The sequence below is a fragment of the Xenopus tropicalis genome, chromosome 3 (assembly GCF_000004195.4).
Source record: "Xenopus tropicalis strain Nigerian chromosome 3, UCB_Xtro_10.0, whole genome shotgun sequence".
Classification (NCBI taxonomy): Eukaryota; Metazoa; Chordata; class Amphibia; order Anura; family Pipidae; genus Xenopus; species Xenopus tropicalis.
The window spans coordinates 142,351,553-142,370,865 of record NC_030679.2 but is presented as its reverse complement, the minus strand read 5'-3'; the positions used below and the strand labels follow the sequence as shown (position 1 = coordinate 142,370,865).

Below are 19,313 nucleotides of genomic sequence, written 5' to 3'. Positions count from 1 at the left end.
TATAATTACCCCTTATTGGGGCAGAACAGCCCTATTGGGTTTATTTAATGGTTAAATGATTCCCTTTTCTCTGTAATAATAAAACAGTACCTGTACTTGATCCCAACTAAGATATAATTACCCCTTATTGGGGGCAGAACAGCCCTATTGGGTTTATTTAATATTGAAATGATTTTTAGCAGACTTAAGTAATGTAGATCCAAATTACAGAAAGATTCCTTATCCGGAAAACCCCAGGTCCCGAGCATTCTGGATAACAGGTCCCATACCTGTACCTTCAAAAGTCTCATAATTAGTGAAGTCCCCCTGTGTGCCATCTGTCACATGATATATGATATGAGGCATAGAGGTGGGGCAGGCAATATATGACTGACAGCTCAGATTTTTAATTACTTTTACTTTCCATTCAGCACTTCCTAGATATCACCTACAAGGCAAATGCATAAGATTTTGGGGTGATACAAAGCTTTGCCTTAATAACACTGTTTACAAAATGGCGCCGGCCTGCTGGCTGTGTGTAAGCAATAGAACTGTTTGGGGAATAACCCCGCCCCCAATACCTAGCAAGCCTCTGTAACTCAGGTGTCAGTGTGACATTAAGCTGAACAAACACTGTGGGGAAATAATGGGGAAGGCGGAGCTCCCTGGGCCCTTATTGAGTTAATTATATACTGAGTCGCATACCTAAAGGATCACTCACAGGATTCATTATACTGAGGGGAAACCCAGTGAGTGTGTGTGTTGGCTCCTGTACAACCAATCGCTTTCAGTTTCCCTGTTGTGACTCTCCCCCCCTGCCTGGGACTCTCTCCCACCCTCTGCCTGGGACTCTCTCCCACCCCCTGCCTGGGACTCTCTCCCACCCCCTGCCTGGGACTCTCTCCCACCCCCTGCCTGGGACTCTCTCCCACCCTCTGCCTGGGACTCTCTCCCACCCCCTGCCTGGGACTCTCTCCCACCCCCTGCCTGGGACTCTCTCCCACCCCCTGCCTGGGACTCTCTCCCACCCCCTGCCTGGGACTCTCTCCCACCCCCTGCCTGGGACTCTCTCCCACCCCCTGCCTGGGACTCTCTCCCACCCTCTGCCTGGGACTCTCTCCAACCCCTGCCTGGGACTCTCTCCAGCCCCTGCCTGGGACTCTCTCCACCCCCTGCCTGGGACTCTCTCCACCCCCTGCCTGGGACTCTCTCCAACCCCTGCCTGGGACTCTCTCCACCCCCTGCCTGGGACTCTCTGAGACTAATTAGCAACCTCATTACTAAAGGACAAGGCATGTTACTGCCAGTAGATTCGCCACATTAGTGCCACCTAGAATGCTATATTTATTCTGCAGAAAGCTTTACCCTACCTGAGTAACAGCCCTAGCAGCTCCCTCTGTTTGCTTAAGATAGCAGCTGCCATTTTAGCTTGGTCTCAGTAGCTTCCTGCTGCAGCTCTAGCTGCTGGTAGCTCAGATTACACATTACTAAAGGAGGGGGGAGTGGCTTTTATGAATTCTTATGGGAGGGGGGAGCAGGAGAGGGGAGAGAGCTGGGCAGACTCTGGCCCCGGGAATGAAGGCTTTATCTGAGAGAGGAAGTCTGATACCCTAAGAACATGTTTACAGAAAAGGAGACAAGAAATCCTGTGTTTCTTTAGACAGAGGACTCAGTGCAGCGTTTCTGTGAGTGCTTATGGCTGTATTTACATAGACCTTTCTGATAAAGCTTACTTAGTTTTTAGCTTTACTTCTCCTTTAAAGGGGACCCGTCACCCAGACACACAAGAAGCTGTATAATAATAAAAGTCCTTTCCAAATGAAACATGAAACCCAAGGTCCTTTTTTTTATTAACACGCCCAGGGTCGGACTGGGAAAATACCCGGTGGGCTCCGGCGGCCCAGGCCCGACCCTATTGCCGTTTCCTCTGGCCTCTGATGTCCTCCCCTGACGCATTTCGCATACGCATTCAAGGGAGGACATCAGACAGGGGCCCCGATGGGAGATGCGGCTGGAGGAGGCACCTTGGGGGGTACAGGCCTCTGGGGAGGCAGCCCCAGTGGGCCCTGCACCCCTCAGTCCGACCCTGAACACACCCACAACCAATATAAAGGCATTTAAAAATCCCAGCTGTCAATCATATATTGCCTTAGGCATAGAGGCGGGGCAGACAATTACTTTCACTTTCCATTCTGCACTTCCTAGATGTCACTTCCCCCCTCCCTCCACTCCATCTAATTCTGCAGCCATTACATTGGCCTGGGCATCTGCTCCTCTATTCTGGCACATAAAGCAAATTTTGGGGTGATACAAAGCTTTATTTTTTAGTGCTTTTACATCAGCACCCTGACCCCTCCCCCTTTGTTTCCCCACAATGTCACCCAGGGGCCATGGAAGATAATACCAACTGGCGGCTGTTCCAGGCTTCTCAATGCCATTCTGACTGGCTGAACTTATCCAGACTGATCCCCTGAACACTTACATGAATTTCTGAGATATTAGCACTTGCAGACCACTAATACCAGGCTGTCAGATTGACAGCACTCTTTTAAAGGTCTGAGACCAAGTCCAGCTGTCTAAGAATTCCCTGTATTCACCAACCCAAGGGCCTCTGACTCTCCGCTAAACACAAGCCTGATATTAGCGGTGTAAAACTGCTAGTATTTTAGAAAAACTGCTAAAATGAACACAAATGGCAAAAGGGCTCAGAGAAGCACCCTGAGTACATTTTTGTTGGGTTTGTTTCCCCTTTAGGCACAAACATAATGTTGGTGGTTACACAAGATGCCAGTCCTAAACAAAAGCCTGATATTAGCGGTGTAAAACTGCTAAAATGAATACAAATGGCAAAAGCGCTCAGAGAAGCACCCTTGGTAAGTTTTTGTTGGGTTTAGTTCCCCTTTAGGCACAGACATAATGTTGGTGGTTACACAAGATGCCAGTCCTAAACAAAAGCCTGATATTAGCGGTGTAAAACTGCTGCTAATATTTTAGAAAAACTGCTAAAATGAATACAAATGGCAAAAGCGCTCAGAGAAGCACCCTGAGTACATTTTTGTTGGGTTTAGTTCCCCTTTAGGCACAGACATAATGTTGGTGGTTACACAAGATGCCAGTCCTAAACAAAAGCCTGATATTAGCGGTGTAAAACTGCTAAAATGAATACAAATGGAAAAAGCGCTCAGAGAAGCACCCTTGGTAAGTTTTTGTTGGGTTTAGTTCCCCTTTAGGCACAGACATAATGTTGGTGGTTACACAAGATGCCAGTCCTAAACAAAAGCCTGATATTAGCGGTGTAAAACTGCTGCTAATATTTTAGAAAAACTGCTAAAATGAATACAAATGGCAAAAGCGCTCAGAGAAGCACCCTGAGTACATTTTTGTTGGGTTTAGTTCCCCTTTAGGCACAGACATAATGTTGGTGGTTACACAAGATGCCAGTCCTAAACAAAAGCCTGATATTAGCGGTGTAAAACTGCTAAAATGAATACAAATGAAAAAAGCGCTCAGAGAAGCACCCTTGGTAAGTTTTTGTTGGGTTTAGTTCCCCTTTAGGCACAGACATAATGTTGGTGGTTACACAAGATGCCAGTCCTAAACAAAAGCCTGATATTAGCGGTGTAAAACTGCTGCTAATATTTTAGAAAAACTGCTAAAATGAATACAAATGGCAAAAGCGCTCAGAGAAGCACCCTGAGTACATTTTTGTTGGGTTTAGTTCCCCTTTAGGCACAGACATAATGTTGGTGGTTACACAAGATGCCAGTCCTAAACAAAAGCCTGATATTAGCGGTGTAAAACTGCTAAAATGAATACAAATGGCAAAAGCGCTCAGAGAAGCACCCTTGGTAAGTTTTTGTTGGGTTTAGTTCCCCTTTAGGCACAGACATAATGTTGGTGGTTACACAAGATGCCAGTCCTAAACAAAAGCCTGATATTAGCGGTGTAAAACTGCTGCTAATATTTTAGAAAAACTGCTAAAATGAATACAAATGGCAAAAGCGCTCAGAGAAGCACCCTGAGTACATTTTTGTTGGGTTTAGTTCCCCTTTAGGCACAGACATAATGTTGGTGGTTACACAAGATGCCAGTCCTAAACAAAAGCCTGATATTAGCGGTGTAAAACTGCTAAAATGAATACAAATGGCAAAAGCGCTCAGAGAAACACCCTGAGTACGTTTTTGTTGGGTTTAGTTCCCCTTTAGGCACAGACATAATGTTGGTGGTTACACAAGATGCCAGTCCTAAACAAAAGCCTGATATTAGCGGTGTAAAACTGCTAAAATGAATACAAATGGAAAAAGCGCTCAGAGAAGCACCCTGAGTATGTTTTTGTTGGGTTTAGTTCCCCTTTAGGCACAGACATAATGTTGGTGGTTACACAAGATGCCAGTCCTAAACAAAAGCCTGATATTAGCGGTGTAAAACTGCTAAAATGAATACAAATGGAAAAAGTGCTCAGAGAAGCACCCTGAGTAAGTTTTTGTTGGGTTTATTTCCCCTTTAGGCACAGACATAATGTTGCTGGTTACACAAGATGCCAGTCCTAGACAAAAGCCTGATATTAGCGGTGTAAAACTGCTAAAATGAATACAAATGGCAAAAGCGCTCAGAGAAGCACCCTGAGTACATTTTTGTTGGGTTTAGTTCCCCTTTAGGCACAGACATAATGTTGGTGGTTACACAAGATGCCAGTCCTAGACAAAAGCCTGATATTAGCGGTGTAAAACTGCTAAAATGAATACAAATGGCAAAAGCGCTCAGAGAAGCACCCGGAGTACGTTTTTGTTGAGTTTAGTTCCCCTTTAGGCACAGACATAATGTTGGTGGTTACACAAGATGCCAGTCCTAGACAAAAGCCTGATATTAGCGGTGTAAAACTGCTAAAATGAATACAAATGGCAAAAGCGCTCAGAGAAGCACCCTTGGTAAGTTTTTGTTGGGTTTAGTTCCCCTTTAGGCACAGACATAATGTTGGCGGTTACACAAGATGCCAGTCCTAGACAAAAGCCTGATATTAGCGGTGTAAAACTGCTAAAATGAATACAAAAAGCGCTCAGAAAAGCAGCCTAAGTGTTTTTGGGTTTAGTTTCCCTTTAGGCACAGACATAATGTTGGTGGTTACACAAGATGCCAGTCTTAAGTGCAGCTTTTTATTCTTCGTACATTCCATTGACTTTACAAGGCCAGGCGTCAAAACGATTCTGAAACCAACGTGTTGCTACCCGCAATATCTATCCTTTTGTTAAAGGGAAACTCCACCCAAAAACTGTTTTCCCCCCCCAATGACTCCTTTACAATACACACAAAGGGACAATAGTGCCCCAGTTACTAACGAAGGCAGCTCCCGCTGGAACACGTCTGTACATACCCGACCTATCAGGGCTCATGAGTATCCCATTAACCCAATATGTGCCAGACTTAACACGCAGATTCGATAAGGAGTACTTCACCTTTAAAGGAATGGTTGACCTTTGAGTTAATGATGTTCAGCGTAAAATTCTGAGATAATTTGCAATTGGTCTTTTTTGTAATTATTTCACTTTTCGTTCAGCAGCTCTCCAGTTTGGAATTGCAGCAGCTATCTGGTTGCTAGGGTTCAAGTCACCTTAGTAACCAGGGAATGGGATGACTATAAAAAAATAAATAATGAATAAATAATGAAGCCAAGTGAAAAGTTGCTGGGACATATATACATATATATGGCGGAGACATATTCGGTGATATTCGGAGACAAGTTGCAGTTGGTCTGTATAGTTTATTTTGAGTTTTTTGAATTATTTAGATTTCTGTTCAGCAGCTCTCCAGGCTGGAGTTTCAGAATCTGGCACCCGGGGTCCAACCTACCCTAGCAACCGGGGGCCCAACCTACTCTAGCAACCGGGGTCCAACCTGCCCTAGTAACCGGGGTCCAACCTACCCTAGCACCCGGGGCCCAACCTGCCCTAGCAACCGGGGGCCCAACCTACTCTAGCAACCGGGGGCCCAACCTGCTCTAGCAACCGGGGCCCAACCTGCCCTAGCACCCGGGGCCCAACCTACTCTAGCAACCGGGGTCCAACCTGCCCTAGTAACCGGGGCCCAACCTGCCCTAGTAACCGGGGTCCAACCTGCCCTAGTAACCGGGGCCCAACCTGCCCTAGTAACCGGGGCCCAACCTGCCCTAGTAACCGGGGCCCAACCTGCCCTAGTAACCGGGGCCCAACCTGCCCTAGTAACCGGGGTCCAACCTGCCCTAGCAACCGGGGTCCAACCTGCCCTAGCACCCGGGGCCCAACCTGCCCTAGCACCCGGGGCCCAACCTGCCCTAGCACCCGGGGCCCAACCTGCCCTAGCACCCGGGGTCCAACCTACCCTAGCACCCGGGGTCCAACCTACCCTAGCACCCGGGGTCCAACCTACCCTAGCACCCGGGGCCCAACCTACCCTAGCAACAGGGGCCCAACCTACCCTAGCACCCGGGGTCCAACCTACCCTAGCACCCGGGGTCCAACCTACCCTAGCACCCGGGGTCCAACCTACCCTAGCACCCGGGGTCCAACCTACCCTAGCACCCGGGGTCCAACCTACCCTAGCAACAGGGGCCCAACCTACCCTAGCAACCAGGGTCCAACCCCCCAGTGACCCCCTACCCCCCTCATTTGACAGCTGGAAAGAAGCAATACAGGAAGGCAAATAATTCAGAAACGATAAAACAAAACAAAGACCAATTGAAAAGTTGCTAAGACTATATCATCCTATAACATACTGAGAGTTAATAATTTAACCCCAGACATACCAGTTTTCTTTAGGACGAAGAAGGAAGACACCGTTAGAATGGGGGTAACCCATCATGTAAGCCATCTATGCCCCTTCCCCCCACCCTGGCTCCGCACACCCAGCTCTCTATTTCCCCCCTGAGTCCGCACAGCTAGAGCCCAGGCACCCGGAGCAGCTCCCGGTACGGACTACTAACAGCAGCGCTCCTACGGCACAAACTGAGCCGGGACAGGAAGAAGCCAAGGGCTATCGCAGGGGGGCGGGACAATGAACCCTAGCAACCGGCTCCTCATTGGATACAGCCGCCTCTTTCCGCGTTTCGTCACTTCCGTCTACGCATGCGCACTCCGGAAAAACCTCCATGCGTGATCCCTCACTAGTCAGAAGTATAGGGAAAGGGCTGAACTGTGGGAAAGGAACCCCGGGACCCTGAGCGCTGAGGTGCAGCCATGCTGGCGGATCTGGATCTGATTGGGACCATCCAGGAGGAGGATGAGGGTCCGGAAGAAGCAGAATCTGACGAGGAAGAGGAGGTGGGAAAGTGCTGCTGGGGGGGGGACAGACTAACAGGGAGGGATTTAGAGTGTAAGCTCTTCTGCTATAACCCCAGGGAAGCATGGAGATAACAGGGTGTTATATGGACCTGTGTCTTTTTTCAAACTATGTTACTATGAGTTCCCTATGTATTCACATTCACATGGCTGCTTGTCCCCTCAGGAGCAGAAAATCGTCCTGGGCAAGAAAAAGAAGCAGCAGCAGAGCGGCCGCAGCGGCGACTTCAACGCAGACTTTGTGTTTGGCGAGCGGGACGGGCAGAGCGACGACAGCTGGGTAATGGCCGACGTCATGAAGCAACTGAAGAAGGTAGGGATTGGGTTGCTTGTCGCAACGTGTAACTCCGCCCCCAATTGTTTTGCCCTGCCCCTTTTGTGACCTCCCCCGAGGAGCCAGTAGTATTTAGTCAGAAAGGTGGCACCCCTACCCATGTATTGTTATCATTCCTATATATATATATATATAAGCACCGACGGGTTGGGCTGTACCGGAGCGCCCGCGCCTGATTGGCTAAGGCTCAGACTGATCTCTTTTGTGCTTCCCCAGAGAGTGGCGACCAGTCTGGACGAGAAGATCGAAACCGTTAGGAGAAAAAGGAAGAATCAGGTTGGTACTTGGGCTCCTATGGTTTATATTGCCTGATGTCTGACTGAAACAGAACTCTGAGTGTCCCACCATCTCGCAGGAAAAGGCGGAAAAAGCAAAATTGGCAGAAAAATCGGAGGAAGAAGTCAAGAGCGAGGAAGAGGAGTCAGAAAAAGAGGAGGAGCAAAAGGAAGAAGAAGAAGAAGAGGAGGAGAGTGAGGATGAGTTTTCATCTGAGGAAGAAAGTGTTTTAACTAAAGCAGGTAATAAGATGTCTCATTGTGTCTGACCCAGAGCCTGTCTGCCTGACCCAGGGCCTGTCTGTCTGTCTGTCTGCCTGACCCAGGGCCTGTCTGTCTGCCTGACCCAGGGCCTGTCTGTCTGTCTGCCTGACCCAGGGCCTGTCTGTCTGTCTGCCTGACCCAGGGCCTGTCTGTCTGTCTGTCTGCCTGACCCAGGGCCTGTCTGTCTGTCTGTCTGCCTGACCCAGGGCCTGTCTGTCTGTCTGCCTGCCTGACCCAGGGCCTGTCTGTCTGTCTGCCTGCCTGACCCAGGGCCTGTCTGTCTGTCTGTCTGCCTGACCCAGGGCCTGTCTGTCTGTCTGTCTGCCTGACCCAGGGCCTGTCTGTCTGCCTGACCCAGGGCCTGTCTGTCTGCCTGACCCAGGGCCTGTCTGTCTGCCTGACCCAGGGCCTGTCTGTCTGCCTGACCCAGGGCCTGTCTGTCTGCCTGACCCAGGGCCTGTCTGTCTGCCTGACCCAGGGCCTGTCTGTCTGCCTGACCCAGGGCCTGTCTGTCTGCCTGACCCAGGGCCTGTCTGTCTGCCTGACCCAGGGCCTGTCTGTCTGCCTGACCCAGGGCCTGTCTGTCTGCCTGACCCAGGGCCTGTCTGTCTGCCTGACCCAGGGCCTGTCTGTCTGCCTGACCCAGGGCCTGTCTGTCTGCCTGACCCAGGGCCTGTCTGTCTGCCTGACCCAGGGCCTGTCTGTCTGCCTGACCCAGGGCCTGTCTGTCTGTCTGACCCAGGGTCTGTCTGTCTGACCCAGGGCCTGTCTGGTCTGTGTGTGTGTATCAGACCGTGTCCATAGACACAAGGCAGGTAGACTGTGACACTGGCATCTCTCTGTCCCTCTTGCTGTCACTTTCTGCCCCAACCTTTCCCAGTTCACCCAGTTCCCTTCCAGTCTGGCTGATGCCCTGCCTTTCTGTTGCTTTGCATTGCAGACACCCTGAGAGTTAAAGAGAAGAAGAAGAAAAGGAAAGGTGCTGGGGTGAGTGTTCCAATGCCTGAATATTCCCTGCTCGGGTTCCCCCCCCATGTCTGTGCGTATATTTAGCGCTAAGCTCTTCCTTGCTCCTCCCATTGGCAGGACAGCTCCGGGTTTTTCGAGGATGCGTCCCAGTACGACGAAAACCTGACGTTTCAGGAGATGAATCTCTCTCGCCCCCTCCTTAAGGTACTGAAGCCTAGTGGCAAAGGTGGTTGTTTCAGCCTCGCCTGCATCCTCCATTGTTCCCCCTTCCTCATCCTCTCTCCCTCTCGTTCACAGGCAATATCTGCAATGAGCTTCACTCAACCCACGCCCATCCAGAAGGCCTGTATCCCCATAGGGTTACTGGGAAAGGACATCTGTGCTTGTGCTGCCACCGGGACAGGTGCAAATGGGGACTGGGGGGGCAATAGGAGTCAGAGTAAAGGTCCCCATACACCATAAGATGGTGTCGCCAAGCGAGCGTATCTTCTTCCGATGTCCCCCACCCACGGGTGGGCGATATCGGGAGAATCCAGGATAATTCGATCGTTTGGGCCTGGGGCCAAACGATCGAATTATAACGGCGGGTATAGGCAAAGTCAGTCCGGGGACCGCATCAACGAGCTGATGCGGCCCCCGATCCCAATAGATTTTCTAACCTGCCAGATCAAGATCTGCCCAATTTGAGGCCAGATATCGGTTGGGCAGGCCCGTCGGTAGTGCCCATACACGGCCCGATTAGCTGCTGAATCGGTCTAAGGGACCCATATCGGCCCGTGTATGGGGACCTTAATACAGTGTTACCCAACCTTTTTTGCCCCACGGACCTCTGGTGTAATACACTGCCCAAGGATCTAGACTGAGGGGCAGAATGTGCTCCTCCCTCCATTTAACTCCGATGTCCCCCTGCAGGTAAAACGGCTGCTTTCATGCTACCAGTCTTGGAGCGTCTGATCTACAAACCGCGGGAGGCTCCGGTGACCCGTGTCCTGGTTCTGGTCCCGACCCGCGAGCTGGGAATCCAGGTTCACGCAGTCAGCAGGCTGCTGGCCCAGTTTACAGAGGTCACGACGTGCCTTGCTGTGGGTGAGTGTCGCTCAATGTCGCTCTGTTCCTGATATAAAGGTTCCGCCTCCCTGTATATAGGGATTTGCCCTCTCTATTCCCACTCACGTTCCCTTCTCTCTCAGGGGGGTTGGACGTGAAGACACAGGAGGCGGCGCTGCGTTCCGGTCCCGACGTTCTTATTGCCACCCCTGGGAGACTGATAGACCATCTGCACAACTGCCCTTCCTTCAGCCTTGACTCCATAGAGGTTCTTATCCTGGACGAGGCAGACAGGTGAGTAGGGAACCCTGGGACTCGCCTATAAAATGTGCATTTTAAAGGGGAACTGAACCCAAACACAACTTATGGGAAACGTTATTTCAAGCAACTTTGCTATATACATCACTTAAAAAAATATGCTGCCTTTCCATGATGTTTTATGTAATAATATGGTTGGCAACAGTTCCCTAAGCCCCGCCCCCTGTTGATCTGACTGGCTACTTTGTGACTCCAATAAAATGTAACTGTAGTCGCCTGTCCTCCGCCTAAATCCTCCCAATCCCACAATTCCCTGCTGCACACGTGATGTCAATAAGGAAAGGCACATCCCAGTGCAATGCATTGTGGGTTATGTAGTTCCTGCATGCTGTCTGTAAGCTGCGGAGAAGTTGTTACAATGTGTAACATCAGTGTTTTAGCCCCTCCTCCCCTGTCGGGATTTCAATTGATGCAGAAAGAGAAGAACTGTTTTGCGGCTGGATTTCAGCATATAAAAATGGTATTTATTCCTACTGTTTGAAGGAACAGATTACAGTGATAGGGATATTAGGGGTTTCTGTGCTGTGTGGGGCTCTGTAACACATTTCTGCCCTGGTCCCTCTCCGTTCTCCCCGCAGGATGCTGGATGAGTATTTTGAGGAGCAAATGAAAGAGATCATCCGACTGTGCTCCCATCAGCGACAGACTCTGCTCTTCTCAGCCACAATGTCGGAGGAGGTAACGGCCCTGTGTGTGTTTGTTGTGTATTGGGGGGGTAGATGCACGGCTCCTACGGATCGTTATCAGCTCTACAGTAGTTAATCTGGTTGCTATGGTCTTATTTACCCTAGTAACCAGGCAGTGGTTTGAATGAGAGACTGGAAGACGAATAGGGGAGGGTGTAAGTAGGAAGATAAATTATAAAAAGTAACAATAACAATAAAATTGTGGCCTCAGAGACCAATAGCTTTTTGGCTTTCAGGGTCAGTGACCCCCATTTTAAAGCTGGACAGATGGAGAAAAGGGAGGGAAATAGTTCAAAAACTATAAAAAAATGAAGACCAATTGAAAAGTTGCTAGAAACTGGATACTCAGTAACACATTGAAAGGGGTTGTTCACCCTTGAGTTGACTTTTAGTGTCATGAGACAGTTTGCAATTGGTCTTCATTTATTATTTGTAGTTTTTTTTAGTTCATTTTCAGTTCAGGAGCTCTTTAGTTTGGAGTTTCAGCAGCTATTTGGTTGCTATGGTTCAAGTTACCTTAGCAACCAGGGAGTGGTTTGGATGAGAGACGGTTATATGAATAGGAAAGGGGCTGAATAGAAAATTACAAAAAGTAACAATAAAACTGGAGCCTCACAGAGTGATATTTATTTGGCTGCCGGGGTCAGTGACCCCCATTTAAAAACTGCAAAGAGTTGGAAGAAGAAGGCAAATAATTCACAAGCTATAATAAATAAAAAACAAGGACATATTGAAAAGTTACTTTTATAACATACTAAAAGTTCACATAAAGCTGAACCACCCCTTTAATGTAAAGGCGAACAACCCCTTTAACCAAGCCACCCCCTTTCTAGGGCTTTAATAGCCCCGGAGCCTGGAGAGTGATTGGCTAATGATTCCCCTAGCCAGATACAGGTGCATATGGCGCTTTGCTTTGCCGTTTCCGCAGGTGAAAGACTTGGCTTCCGTGTCGCTCCGGAACCCCGTTCGTATCTTCGTGAACAGTAACACCGACGTGGCCCCGTTCCTGCGCCAGGAGTTCGTCAGGATCCGGCCGAATCGAGAGGGCGACAGGGAGGCAGTTGCCTGCGGTGAGTTGGAGTTTGTGGCCGATATCTGTAGCTGAGGATGATGGGGTTGGAAGTCCAGGAAAAGTGGGAGGAGCCTTGTATTGATGTTTATGGCTTAATAGGAATCCTGTTGGGGGAGGAGTTTGGGCTGGGTGTTATGGCTGTAGGTGGGTGATGTTCTTCTCCCCCTCTTGCAGCTCTCCTTACCCGCACCTTCCAGGATCATGTGATGCTTTTCACTCAGACTAAGAAACAGGCTCACCGTATGCACATCCTGCTGGGGCTGATGGGACTGCGCGTGGGGGAGCTGCATGGCAACCTCTCTCAGACCCAGCGACTGGAGTCTCTCAGGTCTGTTCCCCGCTGTTGGGCCAGCGGCCATACTGTGCCCCTCCTTGCCCGCTGCGGCCATACTGTGCCCCTCCTTGCCCGCTGCGGCCATACTGTGCCCCTCCTTGCCCGCTGCGGCCATACTGTGCCCCTCCTTGCCCGCTGCGGCCATACTGTGCCCCTCCTTGCCCGCTGCGGCCATACTGTGCCCCTCCTTGCCCGCTGCGGCCATACTGTGCCCCTCCTTGCCCGCTGCGGCCATACTGTGTCCCTCCTTGCCCGCTGCGGCCATACTGTGTCCCTCCTTGCCCGCTGCGGCCATACTGTGTCCCTCCTTGCCCGCTGCGGCCATACTGTGCCCCTCCTTGCCCGCTGCGGCCATACTGTGCCCCTCCTTGCCCGCTGCGGCCATACTGTGCCCCTCCTTGCCCGCTGCGGCCATACTGTGCCCCTCCTTGCCCGCTGCGGCCATACTGTGCCCCTCCTTGCCCGCTGCGGCCATACTGTGCCCCTCCTTGCCCGCTGCGGCCATACTGTGTCCCTCCTTGCCCGCTGCGGCCATACTGTGTCCCTCCTTGCCCGCTGCGGCCATACTGTGTCCCTCCTTGCCCGCTGCGGCCATACTGTGCCCCTCCTTGCCCGCTGTACCCATACTGTGTCCCTCCTTGCCCACTGTACCCATACTGTGCCCCTCCTTGCCCACGGCGGCCATACTGCAATATCTTGACCACTGCAATATCAGACTGACTTTCCATTGGTCACTTTGTTTCTTTATCTATTCTTCTTTACAAATCCAGTGTGTATCAGTGGCTATAGTCCCTTCCTCTCCCCTTTTAGCATGTGTCCCCTTCCCTTCCCAGCTATTTTCTTCCCTTTTGTCCAATCAGCTGTACCAACAGATCCCTGAAAGCTTTTGACCCCCTTAGGACAAGAATAGCTCCTTTATTCCATTCCCCAGAAACGCTCCCTTGGATACGTGCCTAACTCCCCTCTCTCCCATAAAACAGGCGATTCAAGGATGAGCAAATCGATATTCTGGTGGCTACGGACGTGGCAGCTCGAGGTTTGGACATTGACGGGGTTAAAACGGTACGTTCTCTAGCGTGTGTTATATCCACGAATGGCCTACTGCTAGCAACTTTGCAATTTGTCTTCCTTATTTATTCTTTATAGTTTCTGCGTTATGCCTTTGTTCCTCGTTCTAATCTTTACAGCTGGGGTCACTGACCCCAGCAGAAAAAAAACTATTGCTCTGTGAGGCTTCGATTTTATTTGTTACTTTTTATTACTTAGCAACTTAGTTAGTCTCTCTACTATACTTTTTCCAGTCTCTTATTCAAACCACCATCTAGTTTCTAGGGAAAATAAGACCCTAGCAACCAGATGGTTGCTGAAATACCATACTGGAGAGCTGCTAAATAAAAATCTAAAATCTTAGGGGTCAGTCTGTTGCCAGGTCTGCCCAGGATGCCCAGAGTGATTAGTACAGATTAGTAATGGCCGTAGCAGCGAGCCATATATTCACTCCATGATGTTTCCTTCCAGGTAATCAACCTTACAATGCCGGGCACCGTTAAACATTATGTGCACAGAGTTGGCCGAACGGCTCGTGCCGGCAAGGCAGGTCGCTCTGTGTCCCTGGTGGGGGAGGAGGAGAGGAAGATGCTGAAGGAGATAGTGAAGAAGGCCCAGGCTCCGGTCAAGGCGAGAGTCATCCCTCAAGGTGAGGAAACCCAGGCGTAAGGGCTGGTGGCCCCTATAATTATTAGTAACATTTATTTATAAAGCGCCAACATATCCCGCAGCGCTGTACAATAAGTGGGTTCCATACATTGGGCATACAGAGTAACATATAAAGCAATCAATAACCGATACAGGAGGGGAAGGGAGCCCTGCCCAAAAGAGCTTACAATCTACAAGTCCCTATGCTATAACACCACTAATTACTTACCCGTATATACTCGAGTATAAGCCGAGGTACCTAAGAAAACTGGAAAAACGTATTGACTCGAGTATAAGCCTAGGGTGGGAAATGCAGCTGCTACTGCTAAGTTTCAATAATCAAATAAATACCAGTAAATTACATTAATTGAAACATCAGTGGGGTATATGTTTTTCAATATTTATTTCAAAGAAAAACAGTAAACTAGCTCTGTAAGCGGAGAAGAGGGTCAACAAAAACAATATGAGTACTACCCCACGCTCATTGCACATTGGCAAACTGGCAGCAGTCCCAGTCCCGAAGGGATGTAAGGGGGAATAAGTATTGCTAGTGGGAGCCTAGGCCAGGGCACTGGAGGGTCTGGTTGTGGGGGGCCTAATTTGCACACAAAGGACAGAGGGTGCCATTCTGGAGGGACCCATGGCACCCGACTCGAGTATAAGCCGAGGGTGACTTTTTCAGCACATTTTGGGTGCTGAAAAACAAGGCTTATACTCAAGTATATACAGTATTAATTACACTTCATTTCATTCCCAGTGTTATTCATTCTAGCACTATGGAGCACCCCTATATCAGTCTTGGGTTCTCATCACCAATGAGACTCGCGGCGTCAGTCCCTTACTACCAGGGCACTGGGTGGCCATATTCTGCCAAATGCCAAACATGTTTGTTATGTTAGCTGAGCGCTATAAAGGAACTGCACTTGGTGAATACATAATAACATAGGTTGAAAAAAGACATATGTCCATCACGTTCAACCATAATGCCTATATATAACCTGCCTAACTACTAGTTGATCCCGAGGAAGGCGAAAACCCCATCTGAAGCCTCTCTAGGGGGGGAAAATTCCTTCCTGACTCCAAGATGGCAATCGGACCAGTCCCTGGGGCAACTTGTACCAAGGGCTATCTCCCCTACCTCTGTTATGAGTTACTCGCTGAGCTTCTTGGCCTACTTTCCACCCCATATTGCATCACGTTCTCACAAATAGTGGGTTTCAATGTTTTCTGGGCTCCCTTTGCCCCTCCTCCAACCTTCTATCCATCCTATCCCCAACCACCATCATTACTAAGGTCCAGCCCATCCCCGGCAAAGGGCCTGTAGCTGACGGTTATGGGCAGCGCCCGTGTCCCAGACCCCGGAATTCCGAGTGACTTTGTTGTCTTTCCCAGATGTGATCTCCAAGTTCCGAGAGAAGATCACAAAGTCGGAGAAAGAGATCTACGCGGTGCTGCAACTGGAGAAGGAGGAGAAGGAGATGCAGATGTCGGAGGCTCAGGTTGGTGCTCCCATTCATGTTCTTACCCATCGTGTCTTCTGCTTCTTTGTCTCTCGCTAATGACCGGTGCCTCTTCCAGATCAGCGTGGCCAAGAAGAAGCTGCAGCCAGGGAAGGGGGAGGAGTCACACCCGGAGAGAAGCTGGTTCCAAACAAAGGAGGAGAGAAGGAAAGAGAAATGTAAGGAGATATAAGCTGGGGTGGCAATACTGCCCGGGGACTGGGGGGTATTTGGTTAGTATGTAGCCCCTGTGTATTATCCCATGCTGGGAACTATAACCTTTAATTTAACCCTTAGTATGTTATAGAATGGCCAATTCTAAGCAACTTTTCAACTGATCTTCTTTATTTATTGTTATAGTTTTTTTTTTTATTCTTCTCTTTCCAGTTTTCAAATGGGGGTCACTGACCCCGGCAGCCAAAAAAAACTATCGCTCTATGAAGCTACAGCTATTATTACTTTCTATTACTTATCTTTTTTTCTATTCAGGCCCTCCCCTATTCATATACCAGTCTCTCATCCAAACCACTCCCTGGTTGCTAAGGTAATTTGAACCCTAGCAACCAGATAGCTTCTGAAATTCCAAACTGGAAAGCTGCGGAACAAATGTTAAATTAGTAAAAAAAAAAAAATGAAGCCCAATTGCAATTTGTCCAAGAATATTACTCTCTATATCATACTAAAAGTTAACTCAACCCCTTTGGTCCATGTGATACCTCCTCCATGTATAGGAATGCAATACACAGCGGTGCTTATAACCATGGCCTTTCTGCACTGCATTTATTCATAGTAATACAGGGTTTGCGGGGTCACCACGCTGCAAGCTGATTGGCTCTGGGTAACGGCACACCTGTCACATGACCCCGGGGGTATGGGGTTGCTATTCTCTAGCCCCGCGGGTTACAGGCAGGGGAATGCAGCCGGATTTTCTCGTCTCTCTGATCTCCGTTTGGTGTTACAGTATCGCACGCCCTGCAGGAGTTTGACTTGGCTCTGCGGGGGAAAAAGAAGAGGAAGAAGTTCATGGCAGACACTAAGAAGAAAGGAGAGCTGACGGTGAGCCATTGCGTTGGGCAAATTGTGCATTAAAAGAGAAAGACGGGTTGCTATTGGCAGCAGCATTAGCATTAAAGGCAAACTACACCCCCAGAATGAATACTTATCCAACAGATATTATCCCTATTAAAGAATCTCCCCAAACTGGAATATATATATCAGTAAATATTGCCCTTTACATCCTTTCCCTTGAGCCGCCATTTTGTGCTGGGCTGTGTGCTCCCTCAGAGATCAGCTGACAGGAAGTGATGCAGCTCTAACTGTAACAGGAAGTAGTGTGGGAGCAAAAGGCAGAACTCTGCCCATTCATTGGCTGATGGGGCCTAGCATGTATGTGTGCCTTGGCTTGTTTGTGTGCACTGTGAATCCTATGATCCCAGGGGGCGGCCCTTAGTACTTAAAATGGCAGTTTCCTATTTAGGATTACCCAATGGCACATACTGCTAAAAAAGTATATTTATATGAAAATGGTTTATTTAGATGAAGCAGGGTTTTACATATGAGCTGTTTATGTTTATAGAGACCTACATTGTTTGGGGGTATAGTTTCCCTTTATGTAGATATTGTTCCTATTAGAGTTGCTGGATGTTTCGGAGCATCATTTGTGGCATCTGTTACCCACAATGCAGGCAGAGGAGCGCTCCCAGTTCGAGGTGCTGAAAGCCCAGATGTACGCAGAGCGGGCGGCCAAGAGAGACCGTAAGCCAAAGAGAGCGCGGGCTATACCGACGGAGGAGGAGCCAGCAGGTATGTATCACACGGGGCAGGGGGCAGTCTGTTTATGGGATCTGAATTGGCTAAGAGTCCGGAAGGAATTTATTCCACTCTGGGGCTTCAGATGGGGTTTCGCCTTCCTCTGGATCAACTGGCAGTTAGGCAGGTTATATATAGGCATTATGGTTGAACTTGTGTCTCTTTTTTTCAACCCAACTTACTATGTTACTATGTATGTTACTGTGATTGCCATCTTGGAGTCAGGAAGGAATTTTTTCCCCTCTGGGGCAAATTAGAGAGGCTTCAGATGGGGTTTTTGCCTTCCTCTGGATCAACTGGCAGTTAGGCAGGTTATATATAGGCATTATGGTTGAACGTGTGTCTTTTTTCAACCTAACTTACTATGTTACTATGTTACTATGTATGTTACTATGATTGCCATCTTGGAGTCAGGAAGGAATTGTTTCCCCTCTGGGGCAAATTAGAGAGGCTTCAGATGGGGTTTTTGCCTTCCTCTGGATCAACTGGCAGTTAGGCAGGTTATATATAGGCATTATGGTTGAACTTGATGGATGTATGTCTTTTTTCAGCCTAACTTACTAGGAGTACGATGGGTTGGCTGTTTGCGCATATGATGATTTATTCTTCTTTCAGCTTCAAATATAAAAGCCAAGAAGCAGAAGAAAAACACGGTGTTTGACGAGGAGCTGACGAACACGAGTCGGAAAGCTCTGAAGAAGTTCCGGGCCGGGTAGGCACCTTCCTCCTTATACTTCCATTATAATGGTTTCAGCTCCTGTTCCAGTCATGTGACATACCCGGGTTCCCTAAGGGGAGACTAATAAATAATGATTGTTTCTTTGCAGCCCCTCGTTTGAAGACCGGAAGCGCCTGGGAATCAATCAGAGAAAGAAGGGGAGCAATTTCAAGTCCAAATCCCGGTTTGTATTCGTTCAGGGGCTGAAATATAAATGCCGTAATGGAGAATAATATCTTAGAGATGTCTGTCAGTCACAGTGGAGCTTTTCTGTGCAGGGGGGTTGGCCCTAGCAAGGCTCCGCCCATGGCTTGCCCAATGGCATCAGGCCGGGTTGCTAGGCCACACCCCTGCCTAATCATTATACTGATGTCCGTTCAATACAAGGTCTATAGATGATGATTGCGCAAGGCTAGCCCTGCAGTCTGTATTGCATAGTTAGGAGGGAAGTGATATGGATGAAAATAAACCTCCCGCTGCCCATATTCAGAACCCACAGCTTGTCTACATGAAGAATTAACCTCTGATATTTGTTCAGGTATCGAAGAAAGTGATTGGTCGGTTGAAAAAAAGTCATCTTTGGATTGTGAATGAAAGTCCAGAAGATACTGGGAGAATATCTTGGGGGAGAAGGACTCAGATCCCGCTGCATTGCAGTGATATGGATCCACATGTGCCTCGTGTGATACAGAACCACCTCCCTTTGCAACCCGTATGGACTGGACCTGTTTTATGTTGCCATAACAACATCCTCTCTGTGGGAGGGGCTGAACAATTAAACATGTTTTGTTACTTTTGCTATTTCGTTTTATTGCCTCGTTGGCACCACATGAGCCCAGGAGTGATTGGCTGGGGGTGGGGCTATAGGCATGCTGGGAACCGCTAAGGAGAGCATATAAGAGAAGAACTGACCGAGGGATTGGCACCTCCGTGTAACAGGACGAACCAATCACGGCCAGAGGGGTGTGACTAACGTCCAAGGGTGCTAAACTTGAATAATAGTG

At 49.0% G+C, this 19,313-nt stretch overlaps 1 protein-coding gene across 1 annotated transcript; it reads left to right on the top strand.

The window, feature by feature from the left end:
- The first annotated feature begins 7,057 nt into the window (after positions 1 to 7,057).
- On the top strand, positions 7,058 to 19,106 carry ddx27 (DEAD-box helicase 27). Its single transcript, XM_012953418.3, has 21 exons — positions 7,058 to 7,271; positions 7,456 to 7,602; positions 7,840 to 7,899; positions 7,979 to 8,141; positions 9,103 to 9,149; positions 9,249 to 9,335; positions 9,429 to 9,534; positions 10,044 to 10,217; positions 10,322 to 10,472; positions 11,075 to 11,174; positions 12,111 to 12,252; positions 12,429 to 12,582; positions 13,569 to 13,650; positions 14,107 to 14,284; positions 15,676 to 15,782; positions 15,862 to 15,961; positions 16,744 to 16,838; positions 17,468 to 17,585; positions 18,207 to 18,303; positions 18,419 to 18,493; positions 18,848 to 19,106. Exons 1-21 carry the CDS (start codon positions 7,188 to 7,190, stop codon positions 18,861 to 18,863), a joined length of 2,283 nt encoding a protein of 760 aa, XP_012808872.2. The 5' UTR covers positions 7,058 to 7,187; the 3' UTR covers positions 18,864 to 19,106.
- The last annotated feature ends 207 nt before the right edge of the window (positions 19,107 to 19,313 follow it).